The sequence below is a fragment of the Physeter macrocephalus genome, chromosome 4 (genome assembly GCF_002837175.3).
Source record: "Physeter macrocephalus isolate SW-GA chromosome 4, ASM283717v5, whole genome shotgun sequence".
Classification (NCBI taxonomy): Eukaryota; Metazoa; Chordata; class Mammalia; order Artiodactyla; family Physeteridae; genus Physeter; species Physeter macrocephalus.
The window spans coordinates 37876206-37903559 of NC_041217.1; the positions used below are offsets into that span (position 1 = coordinate 37876206).

Here is a 27354-nt window from a genome sequence, read left to right on the forward strand (position 1 = left end):
ACTCCTCTACTGTTACTCCTGTCATAGTCCTCAGTGATTTGATATTCACAGTGATGGTATTTTCCAAATACCTGGCCTTTTGGCACCTTGACCTCTTCTCTGCCAATGATCTTGTTCTTCCTTCTACTCTGCCACTTATGCCCATGGCCATACCTTAGACCCTGTCATCATCAATTACTATAACCCCTTCCTAATTTTGGCCATCCCACTGTCCAACCACCAATCCTATCCTTCTATTTCACCTCTAGTACCCTGATGCCAACAATCTTTGTATCTCTCAGTACCTACAGCCCATTGATCTTACCACCATCTTTCAATCTGAAACCCCCTTAGTGTCCTCACTTTCATCCTTACCAGGTTAAATTCCATGGTCGATCATTATAATCACTATCTTGCATACAACCTCGGCTTCCTAGCCCTTCTCCCACTTTATCATATTTATTAAACGAACAATCTTGGTTAGATTCATTTCTCCATAATTTTGCCCCTGTACCCATGAAACTGAACGTGGTTGGAGAAAAACACATATCCATGAGAACTAGTCTGTTTAATGACAACTCATTTCAAATGGACCTTTGTAATGCTGCCTTGTGTTCTTACTATAGTTACCTAGTCCATTTACTCTCTCATTCTTCCAAGTGACTATTTCAAATTTTTTATTTTGACATTGAACTCTGACTTCTCCTCCATCATTCTTAGTCTCTGTTTATAGCTTCGCTTTTTTTTTTTTTCCAGAAAAAATAGAAAAAAAAATCAAAGAAAACTTCCACAAACTTCTCTCATTACTTAACCCCAATACCTCTATCTGGTTTATATAGTTTCCTTATCTCCTCTTAGTACTGTTATACTGTTCACACCCTTATCGAAGGCTAACTTCTCCACTAGTGCACTGGATTCAATTTGTTCTTACCTGCTCAAAGACATCACTCCAGGAATTCCCTTCTTTCTCCAGAATCATTATTTCCCCCCTTTCTATTGGATTTTACCATAAGCATGCAAATAAATTTCTCCAAATGCAGCAGACATAGTCCCTCTTTGATTTTTTTGTTTTTTTGTTGTTTTTGTTTGTTCTGTTGTGTTTTGTTTTGTTTTTTCACCTAATGTTTCTTTTACTTGGAACACTTTCTGACCAGATATCTATCTGCATGGTGACCTCCGTCATCTCTTTGAGTTTTTTTGCTCAAACGTGATCTTCTCGGTGAAGCCTTCTCTGGCCACTATTTACAATTGCACGTCCATTCAGAACTTCCTTTCCTCTTTCTCTGCTTCATATAATTTTTAAAATTTTACTTTTTTTTCATTTCATTTCCATCTGACAATCTGCTTGTTGTCTGCCTCTCTTCACTAGAATAAAAGCTACATGAGAGAACATGTCCATTTATCACTGCTATACCCCACAACCTAAAACATTGCTTAGCACAAGAATGATTTCTACAGTTGTTTGTTAAGTGAATAAATGAAAAGAGTAAATCAGCTAAGGTCAGCCCCTTTTTCAGAAGATTTGGTGGTAAAGAGAAGGGAGATAGTTTAAGAGAGAAAGCATGGATGGTTTGGGGAGGATTTGTTTTCAGGTTTGAGGGTGGATATTTGTTGCTTTAACTGGGCCCCTTCTTCTGGAATTGGGGCCCTGATTTTTCCTCTTTTCCACAGTTCCATGTGGTTCAGGTGGACCAAGGTTTCTCAAATACAACACTATTGACACGTTGAACAGACAGTTCTTTGTTTTGGGGGCTGTCCTGTGCACTGTAAGATGTTTAGCAGCATCTCTGACTTCTACCCACTAGATGCCAGTAGCACTCCCCTCCTCCAGCTGTAACAATCACAAATGTCTATAGACATTGCCAAATGTCCTCTGCGGGGAGGAGGTGTGAGTGCCCCACTTGAGAACAACTGAGGTAGATCAATCCTATCCCTAGCTCTAAGCCTGGAAAAGCAGCCTAGGCCTTGTCGTCTGCTTATTTCACTGCTCTCACCCTAGTAAGTGGTTGAAATGGGGACATGAGACCCTACTTGGACAAATCAGAGGTAATGAAGGCACTTTTGCAGGAGTTATTGGACAAGAGAAGTTCGTTGTGCTGGAATGCTAAGCTGACGAGACGTGCGCTTGGCATCATCAACAAACATTTTGCCAGTTTTTAGGGAGTGTCTATCAGAGAATGAGTCCAGCAAGAAAAAACAGAACCAGGGAATGGAACAGAGTCCTGAGGATATGATTTGAATAGTTAATTCCCATTTTGACAGAAGCCAGCTGCACGCTTGACCTTTTCTGTCATGTGGTATAATAAAATTCTTTTTTGGTTTAAGCCAGTGTGAGATGGATTTCTGTCACTTGCAGCTGAATGGGTACTGGCTTGAACATATTTGTAGGTGGAAAGAAGAAGCCAGTGATGAGAGATGGTATTTCTGAGGGAGCAATATCCTGGAAGAAACAGAAAGGGATGAGAAGAGAACTGTATAGTCTGTAAAAAGTGGTAGGTGGAAATGAGAATATGGATGAGTGGGTAGAGATAAGCTTGGAGGCGAAGGGAGAGGAAATAGAGTTATCCTGTGATGTTTTCATCCTCTGTTATGATAAGGAAGGAGAATAGAGTAGAGATGAAGGCATAATAGAGCAGGTGGCTTGAGGTGCAAGAACAGATGAGTTGTAGAAATGAAAATGGTACTGACTGTGAGTGAATAAGATACTAAACAGCATACTACTTCTGGGTATATATCCAAAAGAACTGAAAGCAATGTCTTGAAGAGATATCTACACACCCATGTTCATAGCAGCATTAGAACCTAAATGTCCACTGATGGATGAATGGAAAAAAATATATTGTATATGCATACAGTGAAATATTGTTCAGTCTGAAAAAAAATTCTGACACATGCTACAACATAGATGGACCTTGAGGACACTATACTAAGTGAAATAAACCTGTCACAAAAGACAAATACTGTATGGTTCCACTTATATGAGGTATCTAAAGTAGTCAAATTCATAGAAATGGAAAGTAGAATGGTGGTTGGCAGGGGCTGAAGGATGAAGGGAATGTGGAGTTACTGTTTAATGGATATAGAGCTTCAGTTTTGTAAGATGAAAAAGTTCTGGAGATCTGTTGCATAGCAATGTGAATATACTTAACACTTCTATACTTCTGAACTGTACACTTAAAATGGTTAAGATCGTAAATTTTATGTTACATGTTTTTTTAACCACAATTTTTAAAAAAAAGGTGTCAAACAGCATACACAGCCTAAGAGAAAATGGGGAGAGTAAATCTGTGGTAGCCAATGAGCAACATCTTATTTTCTCAATAATTGAAATGCTGGAACAGAGAAAACTGACAGCTGGATTTAGAGTGTGGAAGGAGAGAATGAGTGCCCTGGGGGAAAGTATTGGCTGGATAAGTCTTGAGGATGAGGGAACTGAGTTTGGGGGTTGAGAGTTTGGCTAACATGACGAAGTGGTGGGATCCAGAATGCATAAACGTTAAATCAGGAACTTTAAAAACCCTAAGACTATGTCTGTTATTCAAGAGTTCATTGACTCCAGAAAAAAAAAAAAAAATCACATAAGACAAGTGTTTTTCTTTAAAGACAACATTTATTTGAATGATGAATGTACACATTATCAAATGACATTTTACAAGCAACTATAGTTACTTCAGAATTAAACTGCAGAATTAAAACTTGACTCCCATAATTTAAAAAAATTGTGCAAATTGGAATTACTGAGTGATTATGCAATGATAAAGTATATACGATGAGAAAAACTCAAACTAAGCGGAAATAAAAGTGAAACGTTTAACTATATCAGAGAAAGATACTCCTACTGAAATAAAATCAGACTTCCCCAAAAATGTATGCCCATCATAACCACAGGATATGCTTCATACTTTGCTTAAATAATTTAAACCACACTACAACCAAAAGTATATGGCAACAGTAAGTACGCTGATTATAAAAAGAAGAGTCTAGACACGAGAACAGCTCTTTTTAGTGCCTTCCTAAAAAAGGTGACAATTTTCAGAGCTATTTAACTGTTTATATCCATAGCCTGGCTCCAAGTATGTCACAGGTGAGGCTTCAAAAAGTCCTTGAAGAGCACGTAGCAGTAAAGCTGGGCTTCCATCTTTATCATCAAGCAAACTTTCTTTGTTCTCCTTGAGGCTAAGTGCATATAGGAGCTAAAACTTATGAAATAATCTCACTGATGTTGAGACCATACCAATAGACTTGCTGATATTAGGTTTCTCTCCAACCGATGTTCATTTGGGTTCCAAGCAACAAGGCATACTGAAATAGATGAATTTCTATTTAGGAGACAGCATGAAAGGCAGTGGTATAACTCAAAGTTTAAATATGAGCGTTAACATTCTCTCTATATATACCAATTACAAGTGCTATAAATAATGGAGCATCAAGCCTATGACAAGGTGTCATTCAATTAAGTGGTCCTTCTTCATATAACATGAAGTAAAGCAAATAATAATTAAATTTTATACTGATAAATATGAATAAAAATAAATGAGGGAGAAATTGAAGCGATGGTTTCATTCTCACTCATTCAAATATTCATTCAACAAACATTTAGGTAATAACTTTACTTTGGGCCCCCACGGCTTTGGATTTAGAGATCACTCTGGTAGTCTCTCCTGTTCTCTTCTTCTCTTTGGCTATGACTCACTAGCAACAAGGAAGCTTTTCTTCCTCAGCTGCCACAGCAGTTTTTCCGTATCTTGTTTATAGCACTTAATCTTACACTATGATATGTATATGTCTTTTTTTTGTTACTAAAATAAGTTCCAAGAGGGCAGAGGTGATATCTTTATTTTATATCTTATAGATTATGTAGGAGAAAGCAGCTTGAAGTCAGATTGGAGCTTGAGTTCTACCTTTGCTAATTACTGACCCCCTAGTCTTTGGCCAAGAGAGCCTTTTCACCTTGGTTTTCTCAGCTGGGATATTACACGCTCACCTAGGTATTATCTCGGAATAATACACACCTTTTAAAGTTATAGTGAGGGCTAAATGAGATAAGGCATGAAAGAGCCTCAGCGTACGTCCTGGGCTTAGCAAACTGTCAAATGTTCAGCCCCTTTTTCTCCTGGGAACCTCAGGTGGACTCTTCATGTTGCCTGTCAACCTTTCTATACTCCCTATCATTCAGGCTTCAACTCTCATGGTGACTATTTAATACCTTCTCGTTTCTCCTTAAATCTCTAACATCTCCTTTCCTAATCAGCTGATCATTTTTCTTTTTATTCGCCGAGAAAACAGAAGCAACAGAAGAGAACTTCCACATGTGCTTTCACCATCACATCTCCCCACCTACCTTCATCTGCACCCATATATTCTACCTTCCCTCCTGTTACTAAGGCCATGCTCCTATCTAAGGTCTACTCCTCTGCTTAAGTCATAGATCCCATTCCTTCTAGCTTACCCAGATGTTGCTCCAGCAATTCTTCCTTTTCTTTCCTGCCATCATTTTCCCCCTTCCTACTAAATATTCTCTTCAGCTTACAGGAATAGCAGCTATTCCTCCACTCTTAAAAATACTTCCCTTTACTTCTTATTCTTGCCATTACTCTACTTATCTGCTCCTCTTTATAGAAAAACTCCTTGAAAGAGTTAATATCTCAGATTTCTCTCCTTTCATTCTCTCTTAAGGTCACTCCAATCAGCTCTAATTTGCCTTTCCTCTACACCAAAACTGCACTTGTCAAGTTCACCAGCAAATCTTGTGCTGCTAAACACATTGGTCAGTTTTCACGACTAATCTTTCACGAACTCTCAGCAGCATTTGACAGGGTCTATCACTCCCTCCTCATTAAAGTTCTCTCTTTGCATGACTCTAGAACACCACACTCTGGGGTTCTGTCCTGTATCAGAGCTGCTTCTTCACCCCTGTGTTGGCTCTTCCCCACTCCATGACTCCTAATGTTGGAGGATCCAGGGCTCAGCACTTGGACCTTTCCTCTTCGCTAGCCTCTTTCACCCCCTTGCTGACCTTACTCGGTTTCATTATTCTGTACATCCATATACTGACAAGGCCCAAATTTGGATGCCAAGCCTGGTCCTATTCCCGAAGTGCTGACCTGTACATCCAGCTACATTTTCAGCACTTGTACGTGGATGTCTATTAGATATCTCACACTTAACATCTCCAAAGTGGAACTCATTTTTCTCCCCAGTCTTGCTTTTCATTCTCAGTTGTCTTAATTAATGGCAATTCTGTCCTTCCAGTTACTCAGGCCAAAAAATCCAGGCATCATCATAGACTCCTCCCCTTCTCTCATATCCTGATACAAACTGTCAGCAAACTCTACTGTCACTATCTCAAAAATGCATGCAGAATCTGAACTCTTCTCACCAGCTTGTTGGTAGCCACTCACAATTTATTGGAGTTCTGTGATAGGGTCCACAGGGATTCCACATCTTCCACCTGTGGCTACCTACACTCTCTTCTTAACACAGCAGTTAAAGTGATCATTTGCTTCTCTAGTTAAAACCCTCCAGTGATTCCCATCTCAGAATAAACACTAAGCTCATTACAATGATCTAGCATACTCTGTAGGGTCGACCATCCTCACCCTCCTCCTGTACCTCTCTGCCGCTCTCTCCCTTGGTCAGTCCATGCAAGGCCACACTGCAGCAGGAATACACCACCTTATCATGATCTTTGCACTTACTGTTCTTTCTTCCTGGAATGCTCTTTCCTTTACAAGGCTAGCTCCTTACTTCACATTAGTCTTTGCTCAAATGTCATTTTCTTAGTGGGGACTTCTCTTCCAACTACCCTGCCCATCTATCCCCTTTCCTGCTTTCTTTTTCTCCACAATACTTATCATGGTCTTATTTATCTTATTCTTAATTATTTTGCTATTTATTTAAATATTTGTTGAATAGATGAATAAATTTTAACAAAAACGGACATAGTTGGCAATGTGAAATAGATAAGTTAACAATTTTTGTGCATGATTAGTAAAGACGTGCAACAGAACCATATATATTTAGTACTATGCCTAGTGATAAATTTAAATTGAAGGAAATTTTGACATATAAATTAATAAGACTATTTAAAATTTCATTAGATACCAGTTTGTCTTCTGATTAGTTTGCTAGGTTGTATGGATCAACAGAATATACTTCCAGTGTTTCTAAATGAATGTCTTCTTTACCGCCTGTATTTGCATAGTAATTGCTAAATGGAAGAAAAAATAAAAAAGAAATTCTTTACTCATTGGCCATATTACTATAAAGGTGTAAAAGTTGTTTCCTTTCCATAATTCCCAACACCAGGTAAGTACTTTTCATGGATGATTTCATTTTATTGTCTTAAATATCCTATGAAGTAACCCCCATTTTTTGGAAAGACCCATAAAAATAACTTGCTAAGCTGCTAAGTATCCAAGACAGAAGTTGATATTAGGCAGGACTCTTAATGACTAATAACTATGACTCCCAGATTGAAAAAAAAGTCATAAGCTTTCATTTTATAATATGATCATAAATTTACCTTTGGGGAACCAATCTTCCAATCTAACTTAAAAAGAAATTCTTTAGATTTGATGTTTAATTCAAAATCCTTACATAGTCATGCAGCGCTGAAAGCTTTAAATGATTTTGAAGACATTTTTACTTTTATTCTTTGAAAGCACATGTACTTTGCTGTGCTTCTAAAACTCTTTGCCAAAATTAGCAAAGGACAATAAAATGTGATTGTACTATCATGTAGAACTCTGAGATAAAGTAATACAAAATTATTGGGGAAGAAAGATTACTGTTGAGGGTACTTACAGCCTGTCACTCACTATCATATTTAAGAGGTCAACTTACATATTTAAGGGAAATATACATTAAAATTATTACAAAATGGTAACTTTTAGGTTAGTGTGAGATTTAGGTTTTATTAAAATATCTTAGAAGACAAGAAAAAAAATAACAGTCTCTTCTTCACATGTTTGGATGACTTTTTAAAATATTTAATTTTGTTACTAGACATCAATTTTTGAATGATTCATTACTCATCTTACTTACAAAAAGTATTTAAGGCAACTCAAATGTCTACATCAAGTATCAGAAACTAAATTGAAGTCAGTTAGAAAATGGAAATAAAACAAGTGAGTGATGCTTAAGAATTTAGTTTAACATATATGTTTGGTTCATATCAACTGAGGCACTTACATATAGTATTTGATAAAAACATGTTAATAACCTTAATAATCAGACTGGAACATTATGAATTATTTGGGCTTGTAGGCATTCCCAAAGTTTGCAAATTTTCCTACACATGCAATGCTCTGATAGCAAACTTAGTAGCAGGAAGGAAGGAGATAGAGATCACATTTTCTACTTTACTTAAATTTCTATTTAAATTACCCGTGGCTAAAATTATCTTCTAACTTCCTGTGAGGAAAGCCATGCAAATGACATGCCTAGTTTTATTGCCTTGAGACCTTTTTCTGTCTTGAATTCTGTGAAACTATTTTCCCCTTTCACCTTATTTCTGACTGTTCCTTCCCTTCCTGCCTCTTAAGCATTACTGTCCTTCTGAGATCTGTTCTCATCCCTATTTTAATCTTCTATGTTCTGTTTAGTACCAAGGCTTCAATTTGATTTAAATGTCATCTACCTGAGTCCAGTCCTCTCTCTTGAGTCCTACGTCATGGGTGCCTGGAAGTAGCAGGTCAGAACTGAACTCATCATCTTTCCCCACAAACATGTCCCTCTCTTCTTTTGATGAACCATTGGGTCCACCCAGTGACATGTCCTTGACTCATTCTTTGTGTCCCCTTCTCCCCACATTCATCAATTCCCTAAATCCTGGAAAGTCTATCTTCTTCATAGTGAAGGTATTTCTTACATCTATTCCATCCTCTTGAGCCCCACCACTGCTGCTTTGGTTGACAGCCCAGTACCGCCCCTTCTTTTGAAAATGCAGATCTGAACGTATTGTTTCTTTGCTTAAGATTCTACAGGATAAACACCAATTCCTTGTCATCACATGCAAGGCTTTTGATGATCTAGCTCTTGACCATCTTTCCAGATTTCCCCAAGACTGTTAAATTAAACATTAGTTCAATGGGATGTTAAAAGCATTATATGAGAAAAAAAAAAAGTTCTGCAGTCCAACTAGTTTGAGAAATTAGTTTTTAAAAAATCAAACAGGCATCTTTATTGTAGGACTTTAAATATTCTCATGGTCATTGTGAATCTCCATGAGAAAAATGTACTAGGAATATTTCCCTATCTTTTTTGGTCAGAGAACACTGTTTCTCCTGAAATCATTCACAAAACCAGGGTTATGTGATACATACTCTGATAAACACTACTGCCTAAAGTACATCTCAAATGTAGACCCTTGCAAGACCAACTGTGCTCAGGCCCTCCCAGGCTTAGAGGAAACTATTCAGGTTCAAAGATGCCACTATTACCTAGTTTCAATGTAACACCTTCATGTCTGATGCCTGCACTAGGCAGGCATTATAGAACTGTGAACAGTGTAATCAGATCATTTAGATAGATCCAAGTGACTTGGCATGTTAAAGTAATTTTGCTGGAGTATGTGGGTGACATGTTTAGGATAACACGACTTGGTCATCCCCCACTGGAAGTTACCTGAGATTTGGTAAGACTTCACATGATTATCCTCCCTAACACTAGCATGTATGGAGACTTAAGAACCTGAGCACACGGAACATTTCCAGGCTGATACCTGATGATATCATTTGCTAAAAATGTATCCTTTGCACCTATCAGAATATTCTGTAATTTCCACAAGATTTATGTGGTCAGAGGGGTCTTTTATGCCACTCCTCCACATAAACCTATGCCACCTTCACCTTCAATCACCATCACACATACTATTTTCCCAGTCATGTCAACTGCTTATGTAGTTCTCATAATATATGATGGAATGACAAGCCTCTGGGTCTTTGCTCAAACTGCTCCTTCTACCTGGAATACCTTTCTCCCCTTGTTTACACTCTCTTGAGATGCACCTGAAATATCTCCTCCACTATGGAAACTTTTCTGATCAAAATTCACAAGCACTGCCCATTTGATTGTGTCCTCACCAAATATCACATGACCCACTATGGCAACATTACTTTATGGATACAAATGTTTTTTAAAAAGAATAAATTAAAAATAAAATGTAAAAGTATGTCTAATTTCTGGATAATAAAGCATAACAAAATATAGAAACCTAGTAGTATATTTAAGGAGTCATGAAAACAACCAAGTGAGAGAAAAGATTACTTGAACAAATAGAAAGGACTAGTAAATTTCTGAATGGGAAAGCATTACAGAAAATGTGCCAGTTTTCAATGGTTAATCTATAAACTTAAATGCAATCACAACATATCTGTTTTTAGAAAATGACAAATCATCTAAAACTCCTGTAAGAACAAACAGAATAGAGAGGAAAAACTTAAAAAATTATAGTGAGGGGGTTCTTGCTTTATCAGATATTATAATAGTAGAAAGCTATACTATTTAAACACAAAGTGTTTTGTGATAGAATAGACAGATCAGTACAACAACAACAACAAAAGAATCCAGAAACACAATACAACCAGATATGTTAATTATTTGACATATGATCAAGTTAGAACTAACCTTCTAGAAAGTCATTTGGCTATATTTACTAAGCATCTAAATGTTCATACACTTATCCCTAGCAATTCTAGGAATCTAGGCTAAGGAAATAAGGAGATGTGGAAAAAGTTTCTTTAAAGGTGTTTCTCATATTTTATTTATTATCAAAATAAATGTGGAAGCAACCTAAAATTTCCACAATATAGATACATATAATAGAAAAATATTCAATTAAGTAGGTAAAACGAAAACATGATTTAATTTTAAAAATCTGTACATGAGGCTAAATGAAAAAAAAATTAAGGCAGGTGATTATAAGGTCAAAATTTCAGTTTTAAAAGGAAAAAGAGAAATAATATAAGAAAAATGATCATACCTGTATAGGAACGTACCAAATATCTGCAGTTGTTATGACTGGGATTGTTTTTCTATTTTCTAGATTTTTTATTATGTATAAATAAACATAATCTGATCTGAATAAACACCATTCAAATAAAATTAGTTTGTTATCTTTTAAGTTCTTACAGAAAGGGCCTTCTATTTAACACAAGATACCTTATTCCAGTTATCCCATTGCAGTATTTATTTCATTTAACTTGTCCTTCTGTGTTTAGTTTCAGGCAAGAAGTCAAAACCTTTTGTGCGTTTTGGTCAAGCATGCGTTGAACTTACCGTTCTCTGTGTTTTAATATCATGCGTAAGGTGATAGCACCCAAGCAGAAAAGAGCTACTATGCCTGCGGAAAAACCTAGAAAACAAAACAGAGTATCAAATGCTAGAAAAATGTGACCTACTTTGTTTTGAAGTGACTGTGGGGCCTATTCCTAGTGGTGGGGAAAATGTTATGTGACTTTTCTACTTGTTCTTCTTCAGCCATATAAATACTGAATTCCTAAAATCATCATATGTGGGCCTAAAGTTTTGGATTCAGTCCAGTCCATATTTAATCTAAAGGACCAAGCATTTGACCACAGGGTTCCAGTCAAGTTTCTGTTGAGTTTTTCTGTTCTTTTCAGTTTTATCAGTAATATTCTTGTCACTGGGGTGAAATTAGGAGCTCAGGACACCAGGATCCCATGACTTTGCATAGCAACATTTAACTCTCAGTTGTGAAATGTATTTTGTTACTGCAGAATAAGCCAGCCTATTTTGATAGTAACCAAATCATGCAAAAGACCAAGAGTTAAACTAAATTTTTGGTAAACTTAACTTTCAATTTAAAAACTGGGAATAGCTGTTCAAGTCATTTATTCCACGCTATCCAAAAGTGACCGTTTGTGATGTGAGGTGCACATTAAAAGATCCTTAAAACACTAAAAAAAAAGATAACTTCCTATGAGTTAAAGTGAAAAAAAAATTAACAGGATATAGGGCCTCAAATTTTACATACATTTTTATAAATCACCATTAGAAGTTTTCTTCAAGTATTTAAGAAAACTTACCACAGATAAGAGGAACAAGTGAGCCTAAGGAGAATACAAAATCATGAAAATATTAGTCTAGTTGCATGATTCCACGTATCTCAAAATCCCATGGTAATGTCCCAGAAATTAATCTCAGCTCCCTCCTCTCTAAGTCTACTTAAAAAGAGGTTTTGGAACCCTGAATTATACCCACTCTTTCTTTTTTTTTTTTTTTAAATAAATGTATTTATTTATTTATTTATGGCTGCATTGGGTCTTTGTTGCTGCGTGCAGGTTTTCTCTAGTTGCGGCGAGAGGGGACTACTCTTCGTTGTGGTGCGCGGGCTTCTCATTGCAGTGGCTTCTCTTGTTGCAGAGCACGGGCTCTAGGCGCCCGGGCTTCAGTAGCTGTGGCTCGCGGGCTCCATAACACAAGCTCAGTAGTTGTGGCGCACGGGCTTAGTTGCTCCGTGGTGTGTGGGATCTTCCCGGACCAGGGCTCGAACCTGTGTCCCCTGCATTGGCAGGCGGATTCTTAACCACTGTGCCACCAGGGAAATCCCTACCCACTCTTTCTTCATTTCTTATGTAACAACTTCCTTGGCCTTTACGTTTTTTTTCCACCTTAATTAAGTTGGGGTAGTTCATCCATGAAAAAAACCAATAAACTCAACTTTATAATCAGGGATTTCTCAGGTCAGAATGCAAACATTAACTGTTCCAACAGGTTGGTTAACATTTTTGGAGGCCCCTGTCATATTGCTAAGCACTTATAAATCAAGATTCAGCAATAACAGAAGTCTCAGCAGCAGCTCCTTTCAAAATACAGTCTGTCCTCTGTATCTGTGGATTCAACCAACCACAGATCAAAAATATTCGAAAAAGCAAAAAATTTTAGAAAGTTCCAAAAAGCAAAACTCACACTGTGGGTCCAGCAACCATTTACATAACATTTACATTATATTAGGTATTATCAGTAATCTAGAAATGATTTAAAGTATATGGGAGGATATGCACAGGTTATACGCAAGTACTATGCCATTTTATATAAGAGACTTGAGCATCTGCAGATTTTGGTATCCAAGGGGTTCCTGGAACCAATCCCCCTGAGGATACCAAAGAACAACTCTATAAGTTTGTTAGTTTTGCACCTTTTAAGTTAGTGCTCTTCTCTCTTTATTTTCTTTCTTTACTTCCCCCATTCTCAGAAAGCCTCACTTTTACTACAATAGACCACCGACTTCAAATTCGTCTGTTACTATACCACTGGTCACAGACCTATGTCAATTTAAAACCCAGGAGTCCCTAACATTGAGGGATACCACTCACTCTCTTCTTTCCAGTGAAACAAGTAGGAGCTGCAGTGAAGCCCTTTGCACTTACTTGGGGATTTGCAAACAGCCAAGGGAGGGTTCCATCCGTGATCTTCCTGACACTGGCTCTGGGGACTGCCTTCTAGGGTATACCCATCTTCACATTCTAAAGTGATGACAGCTCCATACTGATACATTTTTCCAGGCTCCAGCCCACTCTGGATTCCATTTATATGCTCTGGGAAGCTACAGTTCACCTCTGAAATTAAAGGAGTCTAATTGAAGCTGAGTCATATTTTGACATTTTACCAAGAACATAGATACTGCCCTTAATGGAAAGGTTTATGAAACCAGTTTAGTTTATTCTCAGTTAGTAAAACTTCACTGAAGTAACACAAAATGATGTCCTAGGCATAGCCTTTTAGTGTCAGCCATCTACCTCAGGAACGTCCAGGTAATCATACCAGATTACTTTCCTCCTTTGTGCTTCAGTTTCTAAACCAATAATGTTGAATAATTTTTGTGGCTTCTTAGAGAAATGATGAGGGCTGAATGGGTAACATTAAGACTTCTGAATTTTTGTTTCATCAGCTTTGACTCTTATTCTCCAATTCTTCTTACATGTAAATGCTTCCTCATTTCTTCTTTCATCTTTTCAGTGTAGGGGCCAATAGTGTGAGATTTTGGACTTGAACCTGACTCTAGGATTTTCTAGCTGTGGGACTTTGTGTAAGTTACAAATCTCTCCATTCTACTGGGACCTCATCTATAATACAGGGATAACGGCACCAATCACTGATATGGTTCTCACGAGGATTAAATGAGATAATGCATGCAAAGTGCTGTGCACAGTATCTGGCATATGGTAAGAAGTGCTCAACTAATATTCAGTATTAATTCATTACTCATATTTCATATGCATTGCTTATGATAATGAAAATGACATTCTGAAACTTTTATAAAAATATACCCATAATCCTACCACCACTTAGAGGAAACATACTCAAAAGATAACTTTACTTTTTATGAGTATTTTGTCAAATGCACACTTATCATAAATGTAACCACAGTGTAAATTCAATCCGTACTTTAGTTGTTTGATTTACATAAAGACTTCAACTTTCCATATTTAAATGACTACATAAGAGATAGCTCTGATAGAGCCTCAGCTACTTTTCTTATTTTGCAGTATTTAGGTGACTTCATCTATTAATCCAATTAAATGAATCCAATTAAATGCATTTAATTAAATGATCCAATTAATGCATTTATTTGTCTATTTTAAGTTGAAATTACCTAACTGAATATATCTATTTGGGACAAATTTTATTTAAAAAAATAAGAAAACAAATAAACAACACACCTTTGCAATAAGGGACAGGTCCTTTCCAGGTTCCCTCATGTGTGCAAAGAAGGAGTGCTTCTCCTACAAGCAGGTAGCCTTGGTTGCAGCTATACAGGATTGACATTCCGGGAGAAAATCGAGCTATGTCTCCACCAGTATGATTTCCGTGGGAGATCTTAAATGGACGTTGACATCCTAAGAAAGCTTAGACACCAATTTAAAAAGATCTTTAATTTAGTACAGAGGAACACATAGCCAGCAAATGGGTGATAGCGATACAGAAAGAAGGCAGGCAACAAGCCAACTAGTCAGTATCCAAAAATATTCTTTTAGCCCAAACCAAACAGTACAGGGCAGAGATTTGCATTTCCTACCTCTATCATATATGATCTGAAGACAAATGTCAAATGTAAGATAATGAAACATCAGTGGTTACAGCCCACAATTGTAATCTATCAGAGAATAGTAATCTTTTCTTTTCTCTTTAAATGGTAAAAAGGCTGTAGTCAAGGGTCACACCCTCAAATATCTACAGGTGCCAGGAAGTGAAGCCACCAGATATGGTAAGTCACAGAGCACCTGTCCTTCTAAAAATGGCAGCCACTGCCCAATTCAAGATACTGGTACCTTGCAGGAAAGCAGAGGGGGCCCTCACTGTATCACAGGTTCACTGTTTGCCTTGGGTGGTGGAGATGGGTTTCATTTAAAATAAGACTACGGTGCTAGCCAAAGGAAACAGTTTTGAACTCAGTTCTTGGTCACCAGTTGGCAGCCTCTGTTGTAGATAGCCACTGATAGGGATAAAACTACCGATGATAACTAAAATTACAAGACAATCCAGTGAGTTTTAAGGCCAGCTCCATTCTCCAGAATACTCAAAGATCCCCTTCTGGCTGGAATCAAATTATCAAGCAATATTACTGCCAAACATTTGCCCAAAATGGTATGTGCATTTTCCCCATTCTAAAGTAATAAAAATAATAAACTTGGGAGACTCCATCAGTTTCGAAGTTAACCATTATCCTTTCATGTACCTTTTTTCAACAAGCTTAGAAAGAAAAGGGAAAAAAAGAATGAGCTGAGAAGATAAGGCAAGGCAGGTATTTTTTAAAATGATATGACTGCCTTAGCTTTTACTTGCTTTTCTTTAGGCGGAATGGCAAGTGTAGATTCAAAACCCTTTTTCTTTATTCTGTGCAACATCCCATATTTTAGTCCTAAAAATATCTTACCCTTTTTGATACAAGTTGGTACAGCTGGCACCCATTTGTTGTCAGTATGACACCTAATCAAGTGACTCCCATTCATGATGAAGCCAGGATCACAGGCAACATGTACTATGTCATTGTGGGAATATGAAGAACGAGTTTTATTTAGCTTGTATCCATGTGTGACTTCTGGATTAGGGCAGTGAGTCACAGGAGGAGATTTTATGCACTGTGGAGGAGGTCCACGCCAAGATCCACGTCCTTTAGAATCACTTATGCACCGTATACTTTTTTCTCCCAGAAGATAGAATCCTTGGTCACATTCATAAGAGACTTCATTTCCATACAGAAAGTGTTCTGCCATCACACCCCTGGGCCTCCCATTGTTAATCACTGGTGGAGGTTGACAGTGGATAACTGCAGAAGAGATTAGGAAATTCTACTTCAGCTAGTACACCATGGTGGACAGTCTTCAATCAGATACTATACAACTAAATAATAAAACTATGCAACTGCATGTAGCACACATAGCTATTAAGTTATTTAAATTTTAGATGCTAGATTATGCTTTCTTTTAAAAAGCTTTATTAAATTTTTGACTAATGAATAATACATACTCATTCCAAAAAAATTTCAGAAAATACAGTAAAGTATTAAGAAAGGAATAAATACAGCTATGTTCTCATGAAATAGAGAAATAGTCTATATTTGTTACTTGTTAAATTTTGAGCAATTAGCAGGTATATGGCAAATACAGTCATTCCTCGGTATCCACAGGGGATTGGTTCCAGAATCCCCCATCAATACCAAATTCTGAGGATACTCAAGCCCCTTATATAAAATAGCATAGTGTTTGCATATAACCTACGCACAACCTCCCATATACTTTAAATCATCTCTAGATGACTTATAATACCTAATACAATGTAAACACTGTGTAAATAGTTGTAAATAAAATGTAAATGCTAGGTAAATAGTAGCCAGCACATAGCAAATTCAAGTTTAGCTTTTGGAAGCTTTCAGGATTTTTTAAAAGATATTTTTGATCTGCAGTCGATTGACTCCATGGATATGAAACCTGCAGATACAGAGGGCAACTGTACTCACTTCCTACTTGACAATTTTGTTTCCCAATGCTGGTACCATCCAAACACTAAAACATGTTTCTTATGTACACTGAGCTAGAACACATCGACTGTTAAGGTATAGATTAGTTCTGTAGTGACCTGTCCTCTTTAACTCCCTACAGCCCGCTGACAACTTTTTTTTAAACTTACCTTTACAAAGTGGAATCTTTTGGAACCAAACCCTAGTCTCATCATCTTGACATTTCCGATAAGCATGTCCAGTCAACTGGTACCTAGGGAGAGATTATAATATGTTTTCTCTTCCTAAAAATCACATCTCTGAAACCTAGCCTCCTCAAACCACTAATACAGAGGCACTTCTAAATAAGAAATTTGGCAGAAAGGAGTCAAAACTCCTGGCCCTTCAAGTAAGCAAACTACTTTAGACTTAGAGTTACTCCCAGCAAAGCCATTTCCATGTCAAGAAAGGGCTGAAAAGTTAGAGATGCTACTTAGACCTTTGGAACCTCACAATCTCTGTTAGTGTGACAGCGAGGAACCTCTAGAGGGAGTCACCAAGACAAACTGAGGCTAGAATTAATGCACAAAGCAAGGTGGAGACCCTTTCTGAGAATGAATCATACTTACCCATCTTGGCAGGACATATTAACTGGTACCACAGGTGAACCAAGTGGAAGCTCTTGAAGACCTTCTTTCAAAGGTTGGCATGGTGCTTCTAGAGGAGCAAAGTTGGAATTACTTATACATGCCTGATATAAAAGAGAAAGACAACTCAGGAACTGAAAGTACCTTCACACCGAGGGGTAGAAGGACTCCAATTTCCTGAAGGCATACAGTGAATGGATCTGTTTCCCACAAGCAAGTAGCCAGGATCACAGGTGTAGTCTACAGTCATCCCAGAGACAAAGAGGACCCTATTTCCACCTGTATGCCGACCATGGTGGAGCCCAGAAGGTGGCTGACAGCCTAAAGAAAAAACTTCCCACATAAATACCAACAAAAACTCAAGAACACTAAGTATACAACGTTTGACAATAGACAGTCTGAAACTTTTAAGCCAAAGATCATCAAGCTCTTATTCATTACTGAGTGCTTTCTGCTCCTTGGAAGGAACCTGGAACCTTAAAAAAGATCCTCTCAATTATCTACCCTGACTGTATCCCAGATCCAAGGGAGCATTTGCACAAAGAATATATACAACAACACACATAGACTGTTTTGTTACAGAATGGAAGAAATGGGACAGTAATCTATGCCCTCTTGCTTTTTTCCATAACTCTAGCTTTGGGTGGGAGATAACAAACAAGAATAAACAAGTAAATACCTCATTTTTCTCTCCACTGAGTTTTTACCTTTTTCACAAACTGGTATTTCAGGATCCCAGGTGTTATTGGCTTTGCAACGAACCTGACTGCTGCCCTTCAAAGTAAATCCATTATTACACTTGAATATCACACTGTCATTGTAGAAATATGGGGCTTCCTTGCTAGATATCTTGTATCCATTTGCAACGTGGACATGTGAGCACTGAACAGCAGGGAGGGAAAGTTTACAGAGAGGAGCGGGACCACTCCAGATGCCCGTCTCTTGATCGTTGCTTGTACAACGGATGGTGCTCTCTCCAATGAGGTTGAACTTCACTCCTCTCTCTGGCCCGGGGTTACATGTGTAAGTGACTGTGGTACCATATAGGACATCTGAGGAACTCCCTGTGTGTACTCCATTGTAGATAACAGGGGGTGGTGGGCAGGTGATATCTGGAGAGATGAAAAGTTACTGTACAATTCTGTTCCAGTATTAACCACCGAAGAAGAGAAATGAGGCTGATTATGAATCTTTTGTTATCAGGTTTCTTGAAGGATATGGGTGAGATGTGATGATATGCATTCTATCAAAGCTCATTATTATGCAAAATTCAGTTAAAAAGATTTCATAGGAAAGATTTTTGTAATGTGTTAAAAGTGAAGATGTAGATCAATATCATATTGTGAGGCAGTAAAGTCTGATAGCAAATTATTAATTAAGAAAAGAATTCTTTTTTAAAATAACCAATAGGTCAATAAAAGGCACAGGGGAATAGAATTAAACTTTTTTGAGATGGTACATCTTTTTGCTGCAGTGATAGGTTAGGCTAGCCAAGAATATTTATTGTTGATTGAACATCTACTTTTTGACAGGCAATTGTCTCATCTGCAAAGGAGGGATAGTACCATTTAATTATAATAACTTTGAGGTCTGCAGTCTGATGCTAATGTTACAGATAAGAGGCTAGAGTTCAGAGAAGTTACATAAATTGCCCCCAGTCAATAAGCAGTAGAAATAGAATCTGAGTTCAGATCCCACACCAGTTCCCTTTCTCTCCACTAAACTACAGTGTACCCAAAATTAAGGATGGTGGCTCATATACCCATTGACCTCATTACTCTTATTCTCCCATATCACAAAAGAGAATCAGTAACTAAATGCATTTAAATTAAGTGATTGCTAGGCTTTGAAGTAAAAGAAAGCAAAACTGTGCAACTGTAACTGTTGACAAAGTGAATAGAACGGAATCGGAATCTAATATTCTTAATCCCATAATATGCCTAAAACAGAAATCTCTAGACCCTCTGTTATTCATATTTATAGATCTCACATTATTCAAGATCCTTTGTTATTTTTCTACTCACCTTTACAGAGACGAATCTCCATAAACCAAGGAATTGTGCCTTGGCACTGCTGATAAACACTCTCGCCTAGACGGTACCTAGGGACAAAGAGTCATAACATTTTGCCATCTGGCGACCACTAACCTAAGCAAGAGCTACTGGCTCAATAGCAGACACATTACTTTCAGTACAGGAATCAATAGGAACAAAAACGTAGCCAGCATCAGCACGACCCACCCATTGCACAGCATAGTTTCCATTAATGGAAAAATAGAGTGATCAACACTTCCATGAACACGTGACAGGGGGGTCTTTGAGATAGACTCCTACACAGAGCTTGCAGTGTAACTGATAAGCCAGACCTAGTTCAGACTGAGACAGTCCTCACTCACCCTTCATCACAAGAAGAGTTGACATCTGGTCTAATAAGTTGGTTCTTGGGTTTTTTAAAGACTTGCTTTCCTATAGGTTCACATTCTGCCACTAAGAAAAAAGAGGAGGATGAGAAATCAACTCAAGGCACTCTCAAAACCAAAAAACATCGACATTCAAAGCCTGGAACCTTTGCATGTGGGGGCAGTGGGTATCCACACTCCCTCAGAGGTACAATGTATGGATTCTTCTCCCACCAGCACATAGCCAGGGTCGCAGCTATATTTTATGGATGTTCCAGGGTCAAAGCGAATCATGTGTCTATCTTCCTTTTGCCCATGGAGGATCTTAGGAGGAGCTTGACAATCTAAAGGAAAGACAGAGAATTTTTCTTATGTAAACAATGATAGAAAGAAACTGAGCTAAAGAAAGTGAAATTTATGCTACAATTCCACTCTGGTGGCAGTTGTACAGTACAGAAGTAATCTTGCAGCCCAATTTTGGGTAATTTTAGACCAGTGGTTGTCAATTTTTTTTCTACATTTAGGCAGCTGCAGATTTTTTTTTTTCCATTCCCACTGGGTGCTCCAATTCCTCTGTTGTACAAGGAATCATCTTGTACATTTCTAATGGGAGATTCTGACCTATCTGTAGGGTTACTTCGCTGAAGTCAAAATCACTTTTCTTTTAAGAAATCACTGTTAAGACAAACATTTTTTCCCAGTTATTTTCCCTTTAAAGAAATAGGCAACTTAGTGGTCCCTAATGATTTCTCCCCTCAAGGATAATCCTACAAAATGAATGGGAGACAGTGTTTAAAAAGCCTTCTATATAATTTATCTTCACTATATTTTGTAAAATTGAGGGGACTGGAAGTTGGAAAAGGCCCTGCTGAAGTCCATAACCCCTTCTCTAATGCTTCAGAAGGATGAATCAGTGGCACCTGTTCTGAGCATTGGAATACCCACCCTTTTCACAGACTGGTACCGATGGTTCCCATGTGCCTTGGGCATTACATCGGATTCCCTTGCTGCCCTTCATGGCGAAGCCAAATACGCAAGCAAATACCACAGTGTCATTATAGGAATATTGATCTTTCTGCCCGGATGATATTTGGCCTCTTAGGATCTGGGGAGGTGGACACCGAACCTCAGAAACAGAAAGTTCACAGCGTGGGGCAGGGCCACTCCACGTCCCAGTCTTCTGACTATCAGTGGTACAACGGATAGTTCTCTCCCCAGTGAGGATGAAGTTCACTCCTTGCTCTGGGCCCCGGTCACAGCTGTAAGTGACTGTGCTTCCATACCGAACATTCACTGAAGAGCTGCCCGTATGTCTTCCATTGAGAATAGAAGGAGGTGGTGGGCAAAGAATTTCTAGGAAATTACAGAAAGAGATGACAAGATTCCAACTGTACTACAAACAAAGAATGTCTCGGGTGTTGCTACATGCCACTCTCACATCCTGGGTTCAGTGACAGTAATATTGGAATCTGTAATGAATCTGTCAAAGCAGCTATAGCAATATAATTCAGAGAGTATGATTTAAAACTTTATTCCTGAATATATCTACTTTGCTGATTCTTTGATTTTTTTACCAAGTATATAGTCTCCTTTATGTGCATGGCCTGGCTGGCAATTGTACATAGCTTTCAGAGAAAGAAAAGCTTAGAAACCCTGTTTTACTTGAGTAAGCAAAGGACGAAGAGGTAATTCAAGGATGTTTCAGTGAAGAACATATCCCTTAAAGATCTAAAGATCTCTGGGGGAGATCTTTGCTCTATAAGATCCTGTATAGTAACAACTGGATGAAAAGCTTTCAGTTAAGCTGAGAATGTGGTGTCCTGTTGAACCTCTGGCCAAGGAACTAGTTGCAAACCACAATCACTTAACCTACCTTCACATACTGGCATCTTGGTCCAAAAGGTACGCTGTCCAACAATTACACACTGGCTAGAAGGTTGGCCTTGTAATCGATACCTGGAGACAAAGGGAGGTCATTCAGAACTATTAGGCAGAACAAAACCCTCTATTTAAAATCCAAATTCACTTAATTTGTGGGCACCAATTCCTTTTATTGGCATTATCTCTCACAACCTTAAGCTGTCCATCGACCGTCACAGAGAAGTCTTCTGCAGGTTTCACAGTTCACACCATGCACACATAAGTCAAATGAATTAAATCTCATAGGCCCTCTAGACACTCACCCTTCACTACAGGAAAAGTTCACAGTTGCACCAACCCGAAGACTTGTGGGCCTCTTTAACTGCCCGTTGAGAAATGGTCCTGGAGGTTCACACTGTGCCTCTAAGAAAATAGGCCAAAGATGAGCAAAGTGTGGCAAGTAACATAGTAGCCCAAATTCTTAACATTGATGGTAAATTTAGGGTACCTTTACATATGGGAGCGACAGCACTCCAGTCTCCCGAAGACAAACAGCGAATGGTCTTTTCTCCAAGAAGCAAGTAACCAGGTTCACAGCTGTAGGTCACAGACAATCCTGGGGCAAAGGAATCAACACTCTCCCCTGTGTGATGCCCATTGGCGATTGTGGGAAGTGATGGACACTCCAGGGGGATATCTTTACACACACACATTAGGAAAAAGGTCATCAGATAGCTCCTTCACAGTCTGTATTTTGACTTAGTACAGGCATCCAAATAAATGATACATGGTCTATGCTAAGCAGTCATCATTAATTTTCGACTCAGTCTTTTAAAGATCAAACAGGTATGGTTTAATTATATCCATTTTATACCACAAATAGTACATTATTTTTTATTTTTAGTTACACTTTATGAATCACATTTGCAGCGTGAAAAACTTCAATTACCAAAAAGAGTCCATTTTCACTCACACTCTCATTCTACCCTTAAGCATATTTTCTGCTCCAAATGTAGCATGTTGTTATTTATGGGGTTATCCTGCCAGATACTAGTAATATAGAGTTTTTGGATCCTATATGTGATATATCTATACACATATTTTGGGTGTGTATGTATATTCAATACATATTATTCTAGGCCCTGCTTTATTTGCTTAATAATCTATATCTTTCCATGTCAATACATATAGGCTTATCTAAATCTTTATAATCTTTAATCCTATCTATAATCTTTAATTGTTTTGCATGGTAACCCTATTTGAGACTATCTTCAGATCTTCCCTCCCTCCAAGATTATATATCTGTCTACAGATAGATAGAATCATATTTTTCTAATAATAATTTTTTCAACTCTTTAATCAATTTAGAATTTATCAATATTGTTCTTTATTAAGAAAATAAATACCTTATTTTGATGGTATAATTTTTGTCAAATATTGCCAGTTCCCATAATTACATAACTGAAATTCAGATTTAGAGTTCAGCAGCAACATAAACCACACCAAATAATAAGGAAAGGAAGAGCTTACAGTAGTTCTTATTTTCAAAGTTACTTGATTTGAAATGTTATGGCTTAGGACATGAGTTTGAAAAATAGTGGATCACTCAGAAAGTATTTATAGAGGCCAAAGAGAACAGCACATCATTTCTGCCAGACTATACTAACAGCTCTTATAGATCAATTTTAAATCCACTCGTTGTGTTTTTGCTATTAGAGCCCACATTTCTTCTCGTTTTAACAATAACCCAGATATGCAGTTGAAAACTATAAAACCCAATTCCCGCAGTCCAAACAAACTCTGGGTCCCATCCTTGTGGGACTTATTCCATTCAATTATTAGGTGTGTTTAGTTAGATTTTCCCATTACACTTTAAAATTCTTTGCTCTACTGATGTTTGTTGGATGAACATTTATATCCCTCTACAACCAAGAAAAAGCCAGGAAACCGTAATTTTCACCCTTTCCGTTGCTTCCTCCCTCCACCCTTACCATTCACACATCCACACTGTTCTTCCTTCAGAATGATACCAAACTTAATCTGCACAGAAATGCGAGGCTCCAAGCTCCTGAATCAGTTTTATTTTCATTCTACTCACCACTCTCACAGGTTGGTAGTGGTGTTGGCCCCCATGTTTTATTTGCTTGGCACCAAACAGTTTTGTTTCCTTTCATGGTGAAGTTGGTATTACAGGTAAATGTCACAGAATCACCATGTCTGTATGGTGGTCTAGACATTTTATTTCTGTATCCACCTGGTACTGTGGGCTCAGAGCAAACAGAATTTTTATTGTAATATTCACAGATAGGAGCAGCTTTATCCCAGATTCCATTCACTTTGTCTTTAGTTATACAAAAAAGAATACTTTCTCCAATGAGGCGGAAGGCACTCGAACATCTGTACCTCACCACAGAGTTAACAGCTATGGGACCAGAATGATAACTACTCCGCCCATTTTTGATAGGAGGAGGAGGGTCACAAAAAATTCCTGCAAAGTAGAAAAGAAAATATGTGGTCATACTGATCATGACAATAAGATTCAAATTTAGATAATTGTCCAAATATAGGTCATGTCACTTTTTCAGAAATAGACTTAGAAATTTGTATAATTTATTTCTTACTCATAGCCCCTGCCTGTCCCCAAGTTCCTAAATTCTTACCTTTCTCTTGATCCTCAGCAAACAAAGCAATATAGGACTCTAAGCCATCTTGGCCAAACAATAACAATGAAACAGAATTTATTGAATAGTTCTGTGTCTAATCAACTTTAATGATGAAACAAAAGGCAAACAGTACATGAAAATAATATGTTAATGACATACTAATCACACGTGGAGAGGCACCATGGACTAATGAAATCTGGGCTCATTAGACCTGGTTTCAAATCCCCACAGTCATTCAATAGCTGTGTGACCTTAGGCAAGTCTCACCCTCTTTAAGCCTCAGTTTCCTAGACTAGTATAATTCAAGGTTGTAATGAGAATCCAGTGACATTAAAGTAGCTGAAAGGGGCAAGTACAGTATCTGGAACATACTAATTGTGCAGTGCCTGTTTCAAACACACAGCTGGTGCTATAAGTAGTGAGACCACATTCTGTCCCATTACAAAAGATCCTGCAGCCTCACTGCAAGTCATTTGTCATCCTTTGATGCTGGTCCCATTTGAAAGACCCACAGGAAGTGATCAGAGGTTTGGAATAGTGACCTCATATCTTTTATTTATTTGTCCTAATAGGCATGAAGAATATTAATTGTTTATAGCTGCGTTGGTATATGCACACCTTTCCTGAGTGAGTCTTAGAATAAAGGAAAAATTGCCAACCTCCAAAACTTCTGGTTGATTTCCATTTAGCTCCAAGAATTGCTCATCAGATGAGGAAATGGCATAAGAAGACACAGCCAAACCATTTCAGCACAACAGTGCTATTCATTTTCAGTAGGGGTAAATTTCGACAGCCTTTATCCTTATACACATAGAATACTCAGTACCATATGTAGTCAACTGAATAAATTTAGTTTAGGTCTGCGTTCTAGAACATACAGAAGAGTGGCATATATATATGTTCATATTGATAAGATTTTATAATTGATAAATGCATGAGAATACACCAAAAATCAAGAGGCACGATCCATACTTGATTATTTTTGCTTTCTACTCACGTTCACAGACAGGAAACTTATTACTCCAGAGTACTCTCATTCCTCCTGAGACACACTGACTAGAAGATTGGCCATTTAACCGGTACCTTAAACAATAAGGGGCAGCAAATCATCACCAGAACAAACCAATTCTCGGCTGCATGGAATTCATCACTTCTCTCAAGTATATGGTATTAATGGCCTCTATTTTTGTAAGCATTTCTGGCTTAAGGAAAATGTCTAAGATTGTGAATCAGCTAAGCTATGTGAGGACTTCAGACCAGCTAAAAACACAGAGAAAACAGTCCTAATGATCTGTTCTTTTCTTGAATTCTCTCTTTCCTCTCTGGCATCCAAATGTCAAGATTTTCTTGACCATTAGAAGGAAATAACCTCAGTTCCTAGTAAAGAAAACATCAATGACTTTGTTCCCTAAGCTCACTTCAAAGAGCCCCTCTTACTGAACCCCCAACATCTATTCAGACTCCATAATAGAAGCCTTAACTTCGGAGCCCAAACTTTGCATTTGCAAATGATGAAAGGATAATTCTCAGCTTTGGCTGGCCATGCACAATATACACATTTGGAGAAAATCAATGGAATTTACTTAATAACAGAATTCTTAATCACAAAGGGTAAAGAAAAGGAGAGAAAAAAATTTTAACTACCTTTAAAGATCACACTTTGCAATGCTTAGCTATGGATCATAGGCCCCAAGTCAGGCCCCATCACCTTGCACTCACCCCTTATCACAAACAAATGCAACCTCTGCCCCAAGCTGGAGATTAGGAGGAGCTACCACATGACCGTTGAGAAGTTGGTTTGGAATGGCATCACATGATTTCGCTAGGAAAAAAGAGATAAGGCTGGCACATGAAGAGTCAGGAAACAGCTAAGTTTCCTTGAGATGGAATAGACCTTTAGGCACCTTCACATTTGGGGGCTGGATGGCTCCACGTTCCCAAGGAGGTACACTGCATAGGGTTAGTTCCAATGAGAGTATAGCCAGGCTCACAGCTGTAGGACACTTCCTGTCCAACTGAAAAGAATTCCTCATCCAATTTGTTATAATTACCGTGGTAGATATGTGGAGGTGGTAGACACCCTGAGAAAAGAACAGGACCAGAGTCCTTTTATTTCTGAAATAAGAACTTTCTTCTCTACAACCTAAGCCAACTTGAGGTTGGCAGGAGTCAGATGAAGGTGGTCATGTCAATTCTCCAAAGTATAAGGCAGACACTATTTTGGGTGAGGTGCAGTGGGGCTAACATGTGTTACATATTTTAGACACGATCAACCTTGCATCTATCTTCCTTCTGTACCTTGATCTATGCCAGGAAACATTATTCCCATTCATCATTTTCCCATTTCATTTAAATGGATATACTCTCATTCATGTTGTAGCCAAGGGAATCAAACTATTATAATGCATTTTTACCACGAAAAATCTCCTCTTTCTTCCTGCTTCCCAAACCACTGATGAAGTTTCTGAGCCTTATGGGAGGGGCTCCCAATGTTGCCAGGTTTTTAGTAAGTCAGGCACTTCTCAATAAGAGTAGGGGAGAAAGGGGGAATAGGGGAAATGACTTGATCTTAACTCTAGCCTTATTCCATAAAGGCTACATTTTTCAATAGGAGAATGTATAATACCTATAGTAATTTGAATCAAATTATGATCAGCCCATTTCCCCCATTGGTCTGGCCAATAGGATTGAGAGTTTATTTTATCCTCATTTAAATAAAATCTAATCACATATGATTTTTTTTAACATCTTTATTGGAGTATAATTGCTTTACAATGGTGTGTTAGTTTCTGCTTTATAACTAAGTGAATCAGTTATACATACACATATGTCCCCATATCTCCT

The 27354-nt window shown here is 37.9% G+C and overlaps 1 protein-coding gene across 1 annotated transcript in view; it reads right to left on the reverse strand.

Moving 5' to 3' along the window:
• Nucleotides 1-3697: 3697 nt before the first annotated feature.
• CR2 (complement C3d receptor 2) overlaps nt 3698-27354 on the reverse strand; it is a 33859-nt gene continuing 10202 nt past the window's right edge. Inside the window, exons 6-27 of the mRNA XM_007105477.3 lie at nt 26415-26591; nt 26230-26332; nt 25508-25593; nt 23946-24335; nt 22356-22544; nt 22171-22270; nt 21861-21943; nt 20933-21340; nt 20155-20331; nt 19985-20075; nt 19614-19690; nt 18297-18701; nt 17734-17910; nt 17572-17659; nt 17134-17216; nt 15881-16273; nt 14667-14852; nt 13374-13562; nt 12030-12053; nt 11260-11335; nt 7084-7189; nt 3698-4281 (exon numbers count right to left, since the gene is read on the reverse strand). Of these exons, the coding sequence (XP_007105539.2) occupies nt 7099-7189; nt 11260-11335; nt 12030-12053; nt 13374-13562; nt 14667-14852; nt 15881-16273; nt 17134-17216; nt 17572-17659; nt 17734-17910; nt 18297-18701; nt 19614-19690; nt 19985-20075; nt 20155-20331; nt 20933-21340; nt 21861-21943; nt 22171-22270; nt 22356-22544; nt 23946-24335; nt 25508-25593; nt 26230-26332; nt 26415-26591 (3593 nt within the window). The 3' untranslated portion in view covers nt 3698-4281; nt 7084-7098. The remainder of the gene's footprint in view (nt 4282-7083; nt 7190-11259; nt 11336-12029; nt 12054-13373; nt 13563-14666; nt 14853-15880; nt 16274-17133; nt 17217-17571; nt 17660-17733; nt 17911-18296; nt 18702-19613; nt 19691-19984; nt 20076-20154; nt 20332-20932; nt 21341-21860; nt 21944-22170; nt 22271-22355; nt 22545-23945; nt 24336-25507; nt 25594-26229; nt 26333-26414; nt 26592-27354) is intronic.